This window comes from Squalius cephalus (assembly GCF_949319135.1).
Source record: "Squalius cephalus genome assembly, chromosome: 22".
In the NCBI taxonomy this organism is placed as follows: domain Eukaryota; kingdom Metazoa; phylum Chordata; class Actinopteri; order Cypriniformes; family Leuciscidae; genus Squalius; species Squalius cephalus.
Window position 1 is genome coordinate 21,506,551 of NC_137143.1, and position 17,529 is coordinate 21,524,079.

The 17,529-nt window shown below is 36.9% G+C and overlaps 2 protein-coding genes across 2 annotated transcripts; one reads left to right on the plus strand and one right to left on the minus strand.

Moving 5' to 3' along the window:
- Positions 1-623: 623 nt before the first annotated feature.
- Positions 624-6,042, plus strand: maf1a (MAF1 homolog, negative regulator of RNA polymerase III a). The gene is made up of 7 exons (XM_079856467.1): positions 624-818; positions 1,289-1,417; positions 1,544-1,706; positions 3,600-3,721; positions 3,826-3,945; positions 4,572-4,676; positions 4,916-6,042. Exons 1-7 carry the CDS (start codon positions 736-738, stop codon positions 4,938-4,940), a joined length of 747 nt encoding a protein of 248 aa, XP_079712593.1. The 5' UTR covers positions 624-735; the 3' UTR covers positions 4,941-6,042.
- A 619-nt stretch (positions 6,043-6,661) lies between these two features.
- On the minus strand, positions 6,662-11,317 carry trib3 (tribbles pseudokinase 3). The gene is made up of 4 exons (XM_079856466.1): positions 10,504-11,317; positions 9,332-9,619; positions 8,924-9,216; positions 6,662-8,140 (listed from the first exon to the last, which is right to left on the minus strand). Exons 2-4 carry the CDS (start codon positions 9,617-9,619, stop codon positions 7,675-7,677), a joined length of 1,047 nt encoding a protein of 348 aa, XP_079712592.1. The 5' UTR covers positions 10,504-11,317; the 3' UTR covers positions 6,662-7,674.
- Positions 11,318-17,529: the final 6,212 nt, after the last annotated feature.

Sequence of the window (17,529 nt, forward strand, 5' to 3'; positions counted from 1 at the left end):
GACATCCTGACCCCATACCCCCCTCCCCCCACCAAAAAAAAAAAAAAAAAAAAAAAAAAAAAAACAGGAAATAGACAAGTAACTGCGTATTACTGCGACCGAAAACTGCAACAAACCCCTCGTCCTCTGCTGTTGTTATTCTTCCACGCAAATAGACAAACATAACCCGAGGATTAAGGCTTTTATAAGCCTTGGAATTCTCCTCAAGTTCTGATTCAATAGCTGGGATGCATAATTTCCCTCTAAATTTTAGCTTGTTTAATGGCAGGTATTGGAAATTTCACAGTAAAAAGGAAGAGATATTTATTAGACATAGAAGTCCGTTAAGCAACAGGCGAAGATTATTTACGCGATCGTAAGAATCTACAAGGGAGGCTTGTTTTTGTTTGTGTGTGTTTTGTTTTGTTTTTTACATTTGAAGGTAATAGAGAGCTGTTTTTTCTCGAAATTGAGAGATTTTTAAAGGTGCTTCTGTAGGGGACATCGAAGTTGTGGTTATTCGGTTTTAATCCAGTATTGGCTAGTTGTTTCTTATAAATAATTTTCGGTTTGTGCCGTATATTCTCCAAACTAACGTGCTAATCATTGTTTAGGTTTGGTGTAACGGCAGAATAACTGGTCGATGGTTGTTTATCAAAGAGACTGACATCTAGTGTTAGTAAAGAGTTGTTGCAGTTCCGTCAATATATATATATATATATTATAATATATATATATATATTAGTTGAATAAACCATGAAGCTCCTGGAAAACTCAAGTTTTGAGGCCATGAACAGTCTGCTCACTATTGAAACGGGAGACAGTAAGATAATTGGACGGTAAGTGCTGAATACTCGCTTTTATAAGTTCAAACTAAGAAAAGTGACATCCTTTCTAAAAAACATTTGCCTATCTGAACACTGTCAGATCACATAAAGAGGAACAGAGTAAAGAACATGTTATTCACTCTGTTCTGGTACCTGATACCACACGTGCATCACGGAGAGAGTCTATTTGATGTGCGTGTTTACATCTAGAAGATGTATTGTTTAGTGTTTGCAATACATCTATAGGACGTTTCCTGTCAGATGTCAAATAGACGTATAGAAAATGTCTTTAAGATGTTTATGATTTAGAATGTATGTAGAACTGACATCTTAAAGACGTCTATCAGATGTTAGTAAACAGCAGATGCTTTCCAGATGAAGTGATCTTTAATAGACATCTAGCAGACTTACGTGTGCTATCTGTTATTTGCAGTATTTTATGATTGAAGTGAAGTGATCAAACTGTTGTGATGTGTTTCTAGTATTGAGAGCTACTCCTGTAAGATGGCTGGTGACGACAAGCAGATGTTTAAGCAGTTTTGTCAGGAGGGGCAGCCACATGTGCTGGAGGCTCTGTCTCCTCCGCAGAGCTCTGGAATCAGCCCCAACAAGTAAGTCCAAGTCTTTTCCAGAGGTATCGATAAGCATTTCACAGTCAACAACCTTCTCAGTTATACACTGTACAAATATCTTCCAGAAGGTCATTCCGTGTTGATCGAAATATGTTGTGCTTTCAGACTGAGTCAGAGTTTGGATGATGGGGAGGGTCCTCTCTCGGATAAGTGCAGCAGAAAGACTCTCTTTTACTTGATCGCCACTCTCAATGAATCCTTCCGGCCAGACTATGACTTCAGTCGCACCAAAGGCCATGATTTCAGCAAGGAGCCCAGTGTTAATTGGGTAATTTTGACATGATCTAAAATTTAATTGTAAATTACAAAATTTAATTTAAAACTGACTATTAATAATTATAGTAATACCTGCCACCCTACAAAGATAAGGCAGATATGTATATATATATATATATATATATATATATATATATATATATATATATATATATATATATATACTACTCACAAAAAGTTAGGGATATGCGATTTTCGGGTGAAATTTCAGAATGCACCTAAAATGCAACCTTTACACGTGAACTTAATTTGGCATTTCTACTTAAATGCCCTACTTTCATGATATAATATCACTGTAGCATCTAATAATTTTCTATAAATTTCACACGAAACGAAAGTCGAATATCCCTAACTTTTTGTGAACCCTATATATACATACATACATACATACATACATACATACATATCTGCCTTATCGTTGTAGGGTGGCAGGTATTACTATTATTATTAATATATATCCCCAGTCAAGAAAATTCGCTGTTTGGATTTAAATAGGCAAATGCATAAGAGTCTGACTGGATCATTATTGCTGTCATTATTATTTTTCTAACATGTTATGTTTTTGGCAACAGTTCTTCTAAGCCTAATTAATGGACTGTGTTGCTTTTCTTTTCTTAAACAACCATGTAGAAATTTGTTTTAGGAATGAATTAATTTATTTCCATCAAGAGGTGCATCAATTTTTGGTCAAGATTTTGTATTAACAATGCAAGAGTCAAGCACTCTGTAAAGTCCACTCCAGCACATCCCAAAGACTTTCAATGAATTCAAGGTCTGGACTCAGAGGGGTCAATTCATGTGTGAAAATGATTCTTCATGCTCCCTCCCAACCATTCTTTAACAATTTGAGCCTGATGAATCTTGACATTGTCATGGTTATATATGACCATGATATGACTTCCTACATGGTTGTTTAAGAAATTAAAAGCTACACATTCTATCAATTAGGGTTAGAAGAACTGTTGCCACACACATTAAATGTTAGAAACATAATAATCAGTGCGATTATGATCCAATCATGGACTCTTAAAGGGTTAGTTCACCCAAAAATGAAAATTCTGTCAGTAATTACTCACCCTCATTTTTGATGAAATCTGAGAGCTGGCTCACTCCTTCATAGGCTTCTATGTAAGCGATATCTGCCATCCCAGAAAAGTTAGTAAAGACATTGTTAAAATAGTCCAAGTGACTACAGTGGCTCAACCAAAAATAACGACTTTATTATTAATTTTCTGAATAGTTGAATAGACCTCTGACTGAGTTCACGTAGTGTAACAGAGCAGCGCTTCTGGGTTGTACGTCAGAATGCAGGCTCACTATTGGCCAGCATCACACACATGACCAGCGTCGGCCAATAGTGAGCCTACGTTCTGACGTACAACCCAGAAGCACTGCTCTGTTACACTGCGTGAACTCACTCAGAGATCTATTCAACTATTCAGAAAATGAATAGTTGAATAAAGTCGTTATTTTATTTTTTTTTGCGCACAAAGAGTATTGTCGTCGCTTGATAAACCTAAGGTTGAGCCACTGTAGTCACTTGGACTATTTTAGCGATGTCTTTACTAACTTTTCTGGGATGGCAGATATCGATTACCTAGCAGCCTATGAAGGAGTGAGCCAGCTCTCAGATTTCATCATAATTTGTGTTCCGAAGATGAACGAAAGTCTTACGGGGTTGGAACAACATGAGGGTGAGTAATTACTGACAGAATTTAATTTTTTTAACTAACCCTTTAAGCATTTAAATCCAAACAGTGACTTTTTTTTGGTCAGGCAGTGTATACATATCAATCAATTTAAATCAGTCATGTTCACCTGAATGTGAAGAGACATGTTTAACACGATAAAAACGAGGTTCATTAAATGGTTCATTTTTGTGCAGGTGTTTAATGCAGTGAACAGCAGTTTGTCTGCTGCTGCGGGCGAGGCGTACAGTCACCTACAGCCTCAGTTATGGGAAGCGCTGGACAAGGAGATCAGCCTTGCTGAATGTGACATATACAGGTAGATATACTGCTTTCAAAACCCATGTAGTGGTGTTTGTTTGAATAATACATCATTCAATTGTGATGCATGTTCATTCAAGTTCTGATTGAATTCTGTGACAGTTACAATCCTGACCTGGATTCAGACCCATATGGGGAAGAAGGCAACCTGTGGTCCTTCAACTACTTCTTTTATAACAAAAGACTGAAGAGGATTGTGTTCTTCACATGCCGTTCTGTCAGGTGAGGGTCTTTATGTCAGAGATAAATGAATTCAGCATTAATGTATGAAAATATTTTTTTTTTGTGAAGAAATGTTTTTATTCAGCAAGGAGGACACATTAAAGTGACAGTAAGACATTTATAATGTTACAAAAAATAAATTTCAAATAAACTTTCTATTTATCAAAGAATCCTGACAAAATGTATCATGGTTTCCATAAAAATATTAAGCAGCATAACTGTTTTCAACATTGATAATAATAAGAAATAGTTCTTGAGCACCAAATCAGCATATTAGAATGATTTCTGAAGGATCATGTGACGCTAAACACTGGAACATTCTGCTTGTCCATCACTGGAATAAATTACACTTTAAAAATAGAAAACAGTTATTTTAATTTGTAATCATTTCTCTCATTATTATAGTTTTTACTGTATTTTTGATCGAATGAATGCAGCCTTAGCGAGCATAAGAGATTTATTTCAAAAACATACCTTTTAAATGATAGTGTATATATATACAATACATTTTACATTAGTGCTATTATTCTTATTTTATTAAATATCTTGTATATGAATCTCAGGCTCAACAGGTCCAACCTGAAAACATTTCAATGACCTTTGACTTCTGTGTATTTGTCCTTTAGTCTTTTCATGGCTCCACGAGACTCTGGCATCGGCACAGAATTGGATCTGGAATTGGATGAGGGCAGCTATGAGGAAGAGGAAGAGGGGAACATGGATGAAGAGAGGTGAGGAACATTAGTATTTGTTTATCACTTCTCCAGGAAGTACTGCATCACGAACACCCACACTCTTGCTTTATCTTCATTAAGATTTGAATGCCAAATGACTGCAAATAAACCACGTGGTTTCAGCTAGTGAAGCGTTAAAAGCCAGAAGTAACATTGCAGTGTATCTAAAGACAGTATTACTCTGATATTACCAGCCGTTCATTTCATCAGTGATAGATTGATTGATCTTTCCTCAGGTATGGTGCACTGTGTGCCTGGTGAAGCCCTCATTCCTGTCCTCTGAAGACCGCAATCTCTTGCCTTGAGTTTTTATGCCTGTTATTCTTTTCTGTTTCTTATGTGTTCAATTTTACATTGTTGGTCATTTCTTAGGAATGGAGAGATGTTGTAATCCAGAGATTTTCAAGTGCTGTTTATTGCACTTTAACATTTTCCTTTACTTCATTGCATTCACTATACTTACCTCTGACACCGGCCTTTGAGGGAACCAGTGTGATGTATGTTGGGATATTTTTACTGTCTTGTTTTTTTTAATCTCCAAAGAGGTCTTTTTTTTTTATTTGTCTCGTTGAATTATGCAGGTTTTATTCTCCCTCTCTTTTTCTCCCCAACCCTGTTCAATATTTGCAGTAGTTTTTATGTCTCCATAAATGTCACAGTATTTCCACTAGGTGGCATATTTCAACATCTCATCATCTTTGCCTCTTGTCTCTAGTTACTCTACTAGCATTTTGAGCATTAAGTGAAATAAAATGAAGAGATTGTAAGTCATAGTTCACATTTAAATGTTTAAATCCAGTTTCCATATGTGTGAGGCCTACACATGCTCATAACTCATATTTTTGTCTAGTTTTCACTTCTTTTTTTCTATAAATGATAATTAAAAATAATATTCATGTTTGTTTTTAGGCCTTAATACATTTTCCTGCAGCTTTTTTTGCCTAACAGCGCAAACATTGCCCAGTAGATTTATTAATGTTGACCTACGGATCAACTTCCCTTTTTAGTTTCGACCCCAAAGCTAATAAAAATGTAAAAGAAAAACCATGATGGGTCTGTAAAGTTTCATTTTTATAAAGCGTTTTAATTTGTTGTTGCTAGTTTTTATTTGGATTTCGCAACTTTTGTGAGGTGTATAACGTGAAGTGAACATTGTAGTTTCACTTTCTTCCTTGAAGACCTGCTTGTGGTGAATGATTTTACGTTGTCTGACAACACATTAGACTATAGAGGCAAAAATTCTCTTCATATTCTTTGCTGTGTTTATTTTGTTGATCTAAAATGATTTTGTGGAAAGATATTACGGTTAGATATTATGACCTATAAGAGTGGGTGTTACTGAATGTTGTTGCATCCCGTTTGACATCGAACAGCTTGATGTTGAAAGAATTTGTTTGATCAGTTTCATCTACAGTGGCTTGAATAATACCTCCTCATGATGAGCTCTGTATCCACTGTTGTGTTGGAGGGCCTCTTGAATATCTGGCCATATGTGGTGAAGTCACAATCTTTCTGAATTCCTTTTCCATTTTAGATTTGACTGTGACCCATCTATGTTTGTAATTTCAAGCACTTTGATATATTACAGAGTTGAGCCAGTATAAGAACAGAGAGAGATGCAAGATCACTTTTGTTGTTAATTGCATACATTATTTCTACAAATGTTTTTAGAGTATAGTCCTACAAAAGTACCAGGATGAGCCCAACTGGATGCAGATTAATGCATTAACATGTCCTTCTTGGCAGCTTAAAACATTTGTATAAATTTCCTTTTAAAGAGCATTTGCGTTATTTCCAAAATGCTGTGTCAAATAAATATCTACTGACTTAATGTGCACTGATTGCGTTTTTTTATTGAAAAAAAACCTTGCTGGGCTCCAAAAGTACTGCGGTACATTTCTAGTCTGAATGTCAACATGATTATTTTAGCATCATTAATCAGACCACATCTAGTAATGAATCATTAACTAGCAGCAAAGCAATACAGTATCATTTTTCATTTTATTTGTACTGGCAACAACAAAATACTTGTTTGTGGGTTTGTCACCCCTTGAAACAACAACACATGTAGTGTCCACTTCTCTTTTCTATTAACAAAAAGATATCTACAAAATGACAAGTACTTTAACAAGAAAAAAAAAAAAAGGGTCAAAGCATTGCATGCAGGCATCACAAACGATAACATATGTAAAGCCTTTGTTTAGCTTGACAGGCACACCTCTTAACCATTATATGGACGTTTCCTGTGGCGCATGACGTGCTCCACTTCCCTTCAGGGTCAAACCTGCTCTACAGCACAAATACATAGTTTAACAGACATTTACAAAAGAGAATCGCAGAAAACAGAACCCTTTTGAATTCTTCACATGAAAAGGAAACATGAGCACTTGTGCTAACCCGTTGCAGATACATGCGCTCAGAGGAAACTCAAATCTTTGGTACTTCAACAAAGTCCAAATCTAACAACATCAGCTGTTTTACTGGAAAAAAAGGCACTTTAAATAGTCAAATCTGTGTTTTCCACTGCAAAAATATGTAAACAGTACATAAAGGCACGAAGTGTGCATCAAGTATACCAGGAATTAAGTTAGAGGTACTTTAATTTACACAACATGGTTGTACATTGGGAAATCCATGCACTGATTAGACAATACTGATGTTAAAATTGTGTGCACGAGCCTCGTGATTTTCTGTGCTGTGAACGAACGTCTGCTAGGAAAGAGTTTTTAGCAGCAGCACTTTGCACTCGGTGTGTCATTTTCTTGAAGAGATCACCACAAATGGATATTTTCAGAATTTAAGAAACAGTCACTTCTGTTTGCAAAGTCTACGAGGTCAGTCTCTGGCCTGTCCCGAACACCTCAGCAGTTTCTCACTGCAGTTTATGGAATCTGTTCCATTCGATGCCTTTGAGCTCTGCATACCTTATGAGGTAAAATCTCGCTCTTCATAGAGTCCACTCCCCCTGATTGTGGGTAAACAGCATGAAGAATGCTCATTGATGGTCTCCAGTCTCATTCGGTTCGAAATCGGGGACCACCTGATCCGTCGAGTGTCTGGTGCTGGAGTGCTGGCTGAGGGATACATTGTTGTTACAGTGGAGCCACGGGTGGAGAAGTATATCTCCAGCCTCAAGCCTCTCTGAGGGAGATTTCCTCAGCATGCAGTAGACCAGTGACTTAGCCCTGGGTGAAAGAGTCTCCGGGATGGTAAACGCACCCCTGCGAATTTTGCTGAACAGTGCTGTGGGTTCCACGTCCTGAAAAGGGTAACGTCCTACTAGCATGGTGTAGAGAACAACGCCAAGGCTCCATACGTCGGCAGCCTTCCCTGAGTACGAGTGCCGCGAGTTTAAGATCTCCGGGCCCACGTAGGCCGGGCACCCATGTTTGTCCGTCAGCGAATCATCGTTCCCGTTAAGAAGACAGGAGTCCTCCAGGTTTTGCAAGACAAGCTTTGTTCTGAGGAAACAAAAGAACATCTATCAGTCACCTGATAACTAGGTCCTATGTTAATGAATGGAAAATATTTGACAGATGAGCAAGATAAGGTAAAACCTATGCACAGTTTGGAACTAGTACAGATATAAAAATATATATATATATATATATATATATGTTACAATGTATAACTTAATTTAGTTATACATTGTAACAATATATTATACATTTTATAATTATTTTACTTTTTTTTTTATAGTAAATTTTAAAAAAGCTATTAACATCTGTTTATTTCTGAATACTATATATTTAAAATTTAACAACTTTGTGGAATTCAAAAATAATCTTGTTACACCTTGTTACATAAAAAGTAAGAATACACCGATATTAAGTGGATTATTTTCATGCCATGACTGATAAATAAATTACCAATATAAAGGTCTATAATGTTCAAATAAATGTCAAAAAATAATAATTTGAAATACTACAACTGAAAATCATAAAACATTATAATGTACAGTATATAAAACGGATATTAATTTTGAGATTTGCTAAAGATTACATTAAATAATATTATTAAATTATGAGTACTTGTAAAATTTAGTTGGTGTCAGATAACAACAAAAGGTAATAAAACAGTGAAAATGAGCACCCACGATTAATTATTGGCCAGTTTAGATTGAATAATGTCCGGGGGAAAAAATTATATTTGCTTTTTGTCATCGAATATCATGCATCCCTACTATCAAGAGCTGATATGACTTGACTAACTAGCAATTTAAAAAATGTAATTGAGTTACTGACCTCTGGGAATCGGTGAACACAAACTTGCGCAGTTTAAGGTCTCTTAAAATGACGCCGTTCTCGTGACAGTGCGCGACCGCGGCTGCCATCTGTCCGAACAGGCGCACTGCCTCATCCTCCTGCAGCCTCTTGCAGGTGCGCACGTACGAGTGCATGTCTCCATAGTTACGCTCGAAGAATATGTACACGTTGTTCTCCCCGAGCACCAGCTCTGAAATCTTGCAGATGTTGCTGTGCGGAAGCAGACGAGTGTAGGGCGCGATGAACTCGTGATACTTCTTTATGGAAAACACCTGAAGGGAACATACCAAAACAAAATGATTATTGATCCTTCATTCTATAAAAGTTCCAGAACTTATATTAATATAAAATATTTCAAATCCACTATAATGAAGAATCTATGCTCACTTTGCATGTGTACTCCTGTTCTGTGACCTGATGAACAGCTCTAAATGTCTGCGCTCCTTCTGTGGCCTCCAACAGGATGTAGGGTCCGATGCGTGAGACGTGGTGCTTCTCGGACCCCGGTTGCTCGGGGGTCTGGGACAGGGGGCGAAGACAGGGCGCGAGACCCGGGGAAGGAGGCTGGCTGAGTCTGCGGCGCTTGCATTTGAAGGTGTCAGTGTTGTGAGAGTCCTCAAAGTCTACTCGCTTCAGTCGGAGTGGAGGTGTAGGTGTTGACAGGTTTATACTCATCTGTGACAAAAACAAGTGAACGTAAGTTCATGACCTTGTGACAGTATAACCTAACATACCATAAATGCTGATTGGATGAAGAATGCAGAGTGCACAATGCACAAAGGTGACATGAAAATGGATCAAATTAGTACATTTGATTATTGCACCACACTTGAACACTCAGTAGCTGTGGGATAATAACTCACACTAACTAACTAAACAAGAATGGGTGGTTCAGTAATGTTGTGTAATGAAAGGAGGTAATTTATAACTATTGAATGACTGACTATGTGATAAGCAGTGTTGCTTGATCATACTGACTCAAGTTCCTTTCGAAATACTGTTTGGCGTCTGTGAGTCATTCAAGTGTTTAAGTTATTACACATTCAAGCGTACGTCATAGAATGACGTATCCCAGTTTCTTCCACTTCACTATTTTTAAACTAACTTTTCTATTCAAATAGCCTATTAGTAGAATTTTCTAGTCATAAATGATAAGACTACATTGAGTAATCATGCGGGTACGAGGTTTCAGAACTATAGGCTATTCCGATAATGTCGGATTCGAACCTAAATCTCCTGATCAAGCAGTTCTCAGTATATGCGTGAACCACTGCGCCACAACTCACAGTCAAGAAAAGTAGCCTGTAAAATATTAGGCTACTAACAGAATATGCTTAAAAATGCTCAGTAAACAGAATGCGAAGTGCAAGTTGGCAGAGTTCAAACAACAATATGCGCAACCTGCAACACTATGTAAAGTTTAACCACCAAAATGTTTCTCAATACTCGTTTAAATGGGAAAGTAGATCAATAATTGACATTAATCGTAAGGAACCTTGGTTGGAAAGTATGAAGTAGTGATTTCTAGAAGTTAAGGTGACGCTTGAAGTCTGACTTACCTCGCTGCTTTAGACAAAGGACCCGCTCCTCTCCAAAACAGAACAATGAAAACTAGGCGCACTTAGTTGTGTCTACTTGTCAAAGAACATTTCCACCGGGGAAAAACATAAAATATAATGAAATGAACACTGGGAAACTGTCAACTGTAGTCAAGTCTCGGCATAAGAGAGATAATGTTGTCTCCGGTGAATACAGAATAAATATGAGTTGGTTTAAAAGGACGCGCGTGCCTTATACAGTAGTTGATTTGTAAAGAGTCTCCGGTTTCAACGTGTTTTGCAGATATTCGTGCATTTAGCCTCTTTTCATTCGTAATCTTTCTTCTTTGTCCTTGAAGTTGAGCAAATTGATACTTGTGAGTCTGGCGGCAACACCAAGAGCTCTTCAGTTGTTGGCACGAATGTCTTTGTTCCTTATTCCCGCTGAATGAACGCGTCCTGAACGGACAATATTTCCTTGGATGTAAGTTTTCACTAAAAGTCCTTTGGTCGGATGAAGTATAAGATAATTCACGATGGGTATCGGACAAATAAAACTTGATAAGCCGCAGTTAAACGTACTTTACTGGAAGTTTTGCGATACGACAAACAAGGAATTGCCTGAAGAAAGTTGAACTAGAGAACACGTCCGAGTCGGTGACAGCGTAGAAATTGAATAATTAGTCCTTTAGTTCCTATTTTGTTGCTGCAGAAGTAAAGGTCCCTTTAGTAATGAGATCACAAATCAGACGTGGCCCCTCAGCCTGACCGTCCGACTGTAAAGTCTCAATTTGGCTGGGCACGTCTAATATGCTCGGTGTGTTACACCAGCCTGACTCGATGATGCTGTTCTTAGTAAGATTGCGACATATTGGCTCCGCCCATCGGGTCTGACGACATCTAGTACAGAGCTTCGCAATAGTAGGCACTACTGTTGAAGTTTGCTAGGGTTGGATTGCAAACGCAAAGCGTGGCATTCAATGGAAATGGTTAGTCGGTTTTACACTGTAAACACCTCTGATTTGACCATAACAGTGTCTAAAAGCAGCGAATATTTTTTGTAGGCTACACATTGTAGTCTGCCATCAATAGGCTATCCTTGAAATTCAACGGCGAGGGAAAATGTAGGCTACAAAACAATGTGATAGATAGATCGTGTAAATATACATTAAACTAAGCCAGCGAAAACCGTGCTATATACGTTAAGTCTGTCATTTTTACTATTGTGAAGATTACTGCCTCACCCCTGCTGTGTATGACTCAATACCAATGTTTGTGTTGCACATCAAGTGTTTGTCAGGGACAGGGTGACATGCAGCCAGGTGTAAGATATAGAGCAAAATACTAAATAGGAACCCAGCAAATAGGCTATATATTGTTTCTCCTACACATCAATAATATTAAATGGACTACAAATTCAGACTAAGTGTTTCTTTTACCTCAGGTCTCAGAGATGTCTCAAACTGTGCTCAGATTTGCAGATACCAAAAGTCAGACATTTCAATATGAACTTTTTCATAATAATAATAATCATGATTTATCACAACTTTTTATCTTTAGTCAAATCAACTTAGATAATGTGGTTCAGATAACAATATTTTGAGTTTCGATTTATTAAATCAATCTCCATTGTATTAACTCAAATTTTTAATTTCAAAGTTTTAAGGCAACCAGGTAACTTACTTTTTTAAGTTAAACCAACAATATATATATTTTTTTTTACAGTGACTATCCATACTGTCCATATTGTTGTTTTGGTCTAATTTGTGTCTATTTTAAGATGCAATTGTCAACTTAAATTAAAAATCTAACTTAAATTAAACAAATTTAAACCTGTGAGCAATTCAAATTTCCTCAAGGAAGGCATGTTCAGTGAGCTAATAATATTATACAAAAAAATCCCAACCTATTAAGTTCAGCAACTGCAATTTGTGTTAGACATTACCTCTATTCGATTTCAGCCTGTATTTTTGCTGGAGTTCTGGTTATTTAGGAAACTGCATGTTTATCTTTCTCAGGTGACCTACAGCAAGCAGACTGCAGCGACAAACGCTGTAACCCGAGGCAGAGTGCACCAGTCAGTCAGCATGGATGCCTCCACAGAGCTCATGGTTTCAAGTTGAGTCAGAGGTTTCATGCATGTGTGTGTGTGTGTGTGTGTGTGGGTGGAAAGAGGTTTCCTGGGCTGTTCCACCATCAGAGGCCTGAGTGGGAGACCAACCACTCCTTAAAATGGAAACATTTCTGCTGCACAGTGCGTTTTATCGGTCAATCTTGCACCTCTGTTGTCCTCAAGACACCAGATGCAATCGTTCAAAATGAGCTAAATAGACAGAGAGATATTCAGGGGATTTCTTTGAATGGAATCCTCTGGTTTAACAGCCACAGCTGAGTTATAACATTTTAATATATCACCATCTAAAATCTAAAAGCGTAGCACAGTTTCTCTCCATGTTGACAGAGAGGGAATTGTGTGGATGAATATGACTCTATTTCCAAGAAATCTCCTTCCTGTCTGTGTCTACACAGATGTCACACATTCTGGATTGAGACATATTGTCACCATGGGAACAAGCAATGTCCTCACAAAGGCTCTGTCTCATCTTGATGGACACTAATGGTGGTTTACCGCCATGGAAGCGCTGGTCCAAAGTGATCAGGAAGTCATGAATTTCCTCCCTGCAGCTTCCACCAGCTGATGACAGCCTTTGGGCGAAAATGACACATTTGTTATCTTTATGTTTCAGATGATTTTGATAAGAGACATGCTGACTTATTCGAATTGGCCCTGCATCAGTCTTTCACACATGTAGACACAAATACAGTCAATCGCAGACACATGTCACTGAATTAGCCTAGTTTACGAAAAGGGACAGACCTGTATATCAATGTCTAATTGGATTAGCGGTGTCATCGAGTGGGTTAAGCTGTAAACTCACAGATGTCTCTCTAGAGGACGGGCTCCACCACTTCCTCAACTAATTGGCTAATCATGTTAACAGCAATACTATAACAGAAACACTTTAAAGAGACTTGAACTTCACTTTGTAACTGTTTTATCCAACAGTTTTTTTTTTCCCAAACAGATTAATGTCAATCTGGCAACATTTTATCACCTTGGTTGATGTATTTATCACGTCAGTTTGGTAATGAAATGTCCAATGAGTGCACTTAAAAGTTAATGTAGAACAAAAATTTGTGTACAAACGATTTTCATTTAGAAAGTGCTAATTTTGCAAATAATAACAAAGAAAAAAGAAGCAACACATTGAATTAAAATGTGACATTTTGAAAAATATATGCCAATAAACTTCGCTGTAAAGAAAAGTTGCTGCCTTAAAATTTTAAGTACAATCAACTTGGATGTTTAAGTCATTTCGACTTAAATTACATTAAACTGACTTGAAAAAAATGTGTTGAATCTTGAGTTGAGTTGAAAAAACTTAGAATTGCTTAACTTAATTTGATTAGTTAAAGCAATGTAAAAACATGTTATCATAACATATTGATCATATTTTTTACTTTTCACTTTTTTAACTTAAATGAAAAATCATTCTTTACAGTGTATTGCATTTGAAAATATCGTATAACCAACACTAAACCATACCCTAAACCTAACTGAGCAAATGCGTATTATGAAGCAAACATGTCATTTTAGCTTGCTTCTACAATTATTTAAGCTATTTTATTGTGTTTCACAGGAGTCATACTTGAGTGCTCTGTATCTCAAGTGAAATGCTATACCATGTGAGCTACTGATCAAGTTTACTACATCAGAAAAGCCAAATGGAGATGGTTATGTAACGTATACGTCAAACTGTATTAGTTTACAAATCCTACACTATGGTAAACACATTTTGAGTTCATAACATAATGTGCAAGTATTTATTAATTCATTCGCGTTAAAGTTAAAGTTGTTGGTGTATTACTGCCACCAGTGGTCATTTCACTTGGAATCGGCAGTGAATTGCATGAACGGTTTTGAAGTTTCGAAGAAATCTTGAGGCATGTTTTTGTCAATGAGCCTGGGCTGGATGTTATAATCAAGATTAGCATATGCTGAAAGGTAAACATAAAGAAACTCACACCTGAAGCAATCACTAACAATAGATCCAGACTAAGGGAGTGGATTTGTGAGGGGATGAGTGGGCGATTCTCATTAAACTTCTCTTCAAAATCAAAATACTCTCCCATCACCATAACAATTATACATCACAGAGCTGCAGTTTCTTAGAAGAGTATTGGGCAACTTGAGCTCAAAGAGGAACAAAAAATCTGATATTTCATGATCTTCATTTCTGATTATTAAGCTATATTGTAATGCTAAAAGGCACTGTTTTGAAGATTGTGACACTCTTGCAAATTATTTTAATGAAACCATCATGTGCGCTTTAAAGAGAGATAGAAAGAATGCAGTCAGCAGGTCACTTCTTTTTTCAAGCCTCACTCTGGATCATCCGCAGTGTTTTTGAAAGATTGTGAAAGTCTGAATTCCTCAGCCGTGAGCGGTCTCTCACATAAACAAGTTACTCAGAGATTTTTAATGGCACATTGAATGGCTTTGTGCTTCTGTTTTTTTTCCTTCTTTTTTTTCCACATGGCTTAAAGTGGCTTTAAATGGCTTTGTGGGAGAAAAAAAACGAAAGTGCATTTATAATGTCAGCTCCAATGGTTAAGTCATTTGATTCTCTTAAACTCTTTAACGTTTTTTTTTTTTTTGCAATGTGTATTCAGGGATCCTCTTTATTCTGCTTAAGTTTCCTCTGTGGCCCTCTGTAAACAGATCTCCACCCTATCTTTCTAGATCACAAGTGCAAAGTGGCAAGTCTTTTCATTTCCAGCAGTTAAGCATTCTCTGTGTAGTTGGGCCCAAAAGCCCTATCCGATTTCAAAGCTTAAATGTGTATTGTGTGTGTATTGACTGTATTGACCTCTAAATGGCTCATTAATGGACCAACAAAGAATGAAGGAGATTCTTTTCGAAATATAGCAACTTTTCTTGCTTTTTTAATCAACAGTTTTGTCTAATTATCGTGGTGTAATAGTTATACTTTCCTGTCTGGTTTTGTTTGGAATAATTCTTGAATAGGACCTAACTTAAGTTTTTAAGTTTGTTTACACAAAGCCTAATTAGCATAATGAGCTCATTTGTATGTCAAACAGTATAACTTTAAAAGATAAGAAATGTTTTATTGTGATAAGAAAAAAATATTACAGACACATTAAACTAAACAGACAATACAAAACATGGTTTTTTAAACTGGGAAAATATGGTCAAATTTGCTGATATCTTGCTTGTGTATAAAATGTTCCATGGTTTAGCCCCCCCTCCACTCAATGAATTTGTTAAACAAAACCTTAACGCATCCACCAGAGCGACTTCTAGAGGTGACTGTAAAATATCATATAGGAAAAGTTCCTTTGGACAGTCAGCCTTTTCCTACCGTGCAGCGCATACCTGGAACACAATACCTACAGAAGTAAGAAACATTTCTTCTCTTACCACCTTTTCAAACACTATAAAAGAGTGGTTGCTGGACAATCAAATATGTTGTCACAATTTGCAGTAGTGCAGTTATTTATTCACAGGTTGACATATTCTATGTGTCATTATTTGTGCTTGTTTGATGTTGACTGTGTATATGTAATCTGTTTATGTTTTTAATGTGTATGTATGCAATGTTTTTTTATTTAGTTTTATAACAACAACCTGCCAGGGACTCCAGATGAAAATTAGTCTGTACGGCTAAATCTGGCTCATTTACATTTGGACATTGTCCTTATGTTCATTAATGTGCATTGCCCCTTTTAAATAAATAAACAAACAAACAAACAAACAAACAAAACTAAAAAATGCTGGGTTGTTTTAACCCAATTTGGGGTCAAAAATGGACAAACCCAAACGTTGGGTTAAAAATTTAATTTAAAACTTTAACCCAAAGGCTGGGTTTGTCCATATTTGACTCAAAGTTGGGTTGAAACAGCCCAGCATTTTTTAGAGTGTACACACATGTATGTATGAGACATTTTAACTGACATGTCCTCTCAGACTGAAATTGGATTAATTTAATGTTGAATATCTTGAAACATCAAGAGAGTGCTGACTGAAATGAACAATGCTCACAGGTTCATTACTAATGACCTCAGTCTCAAATGTTTATATTGCGTGTTCCGTCCAGCCGTCTGTTGACTGTAACCACCAGGTCTGGCTGCTCTGGAAGATTTTGTCCTTTTAAGCCTTTGGTCTCTTAATCACTAAGCTATTTTGGCAACAGCTGTTCTGAGACCTGAATAAATTGAATACTTCCGTCTGGACTGGGCTTTGAGTCTCTCTTTCTCTCGTGTAGTCCCCACTTCTCTCTTGAGCACTTGCTGTTGAGCATTAAGGTTACAGTCTTGGCTTGTAATCATGGCATAATTTGTTTTAAGCAGGGACCCTGGCTCACTTGTGGCCTAGGGTTTTTATTCGTAAAAATATGGTTTTAAGCAACTTTGTATTTTTGAGTTGCATGACATTGAGTAGATGATTAAAAAAAAACAGTTTTACCTACAATAATCACAATAAAAACTTAACCAAATAAGTAAATAAATTTGAGGGAGTTCATGCAGTTTGAATGATCATGGCTCTTTAGCTTGTAACCTAAGCTAGCTGACACAGTGATAGATCAAACTCTTAAGTGTCAGATCTAAACATAGTTGTACACAGCCTGTAAGACTGTTGGAAGTAGAGTTGCTGCCGTACCATCCGGCTAATAGTAGATTGCATGATGTACACGGTTGATCAGTTAAATATGCAACATGATTAAAAACATCATCATGGAGAGAATTAAAACAATGTCAAAACCTCCAACAAATGCACATGTTGGTAGTTCACAATAATTCTTATAGCGCATCTCCGCATCAGATATGAGATCTTTTAGTTCAAAGAAATGCCTCTTGTTTGTGAGGTGGCGTGTTTAAAACTTGCTTGATTTGTTGTGCTGTTTGTCAGACATTCAACTCACGCTGAATATGATTGACGACCATTTTCTCTGTATGTGTTGCCTG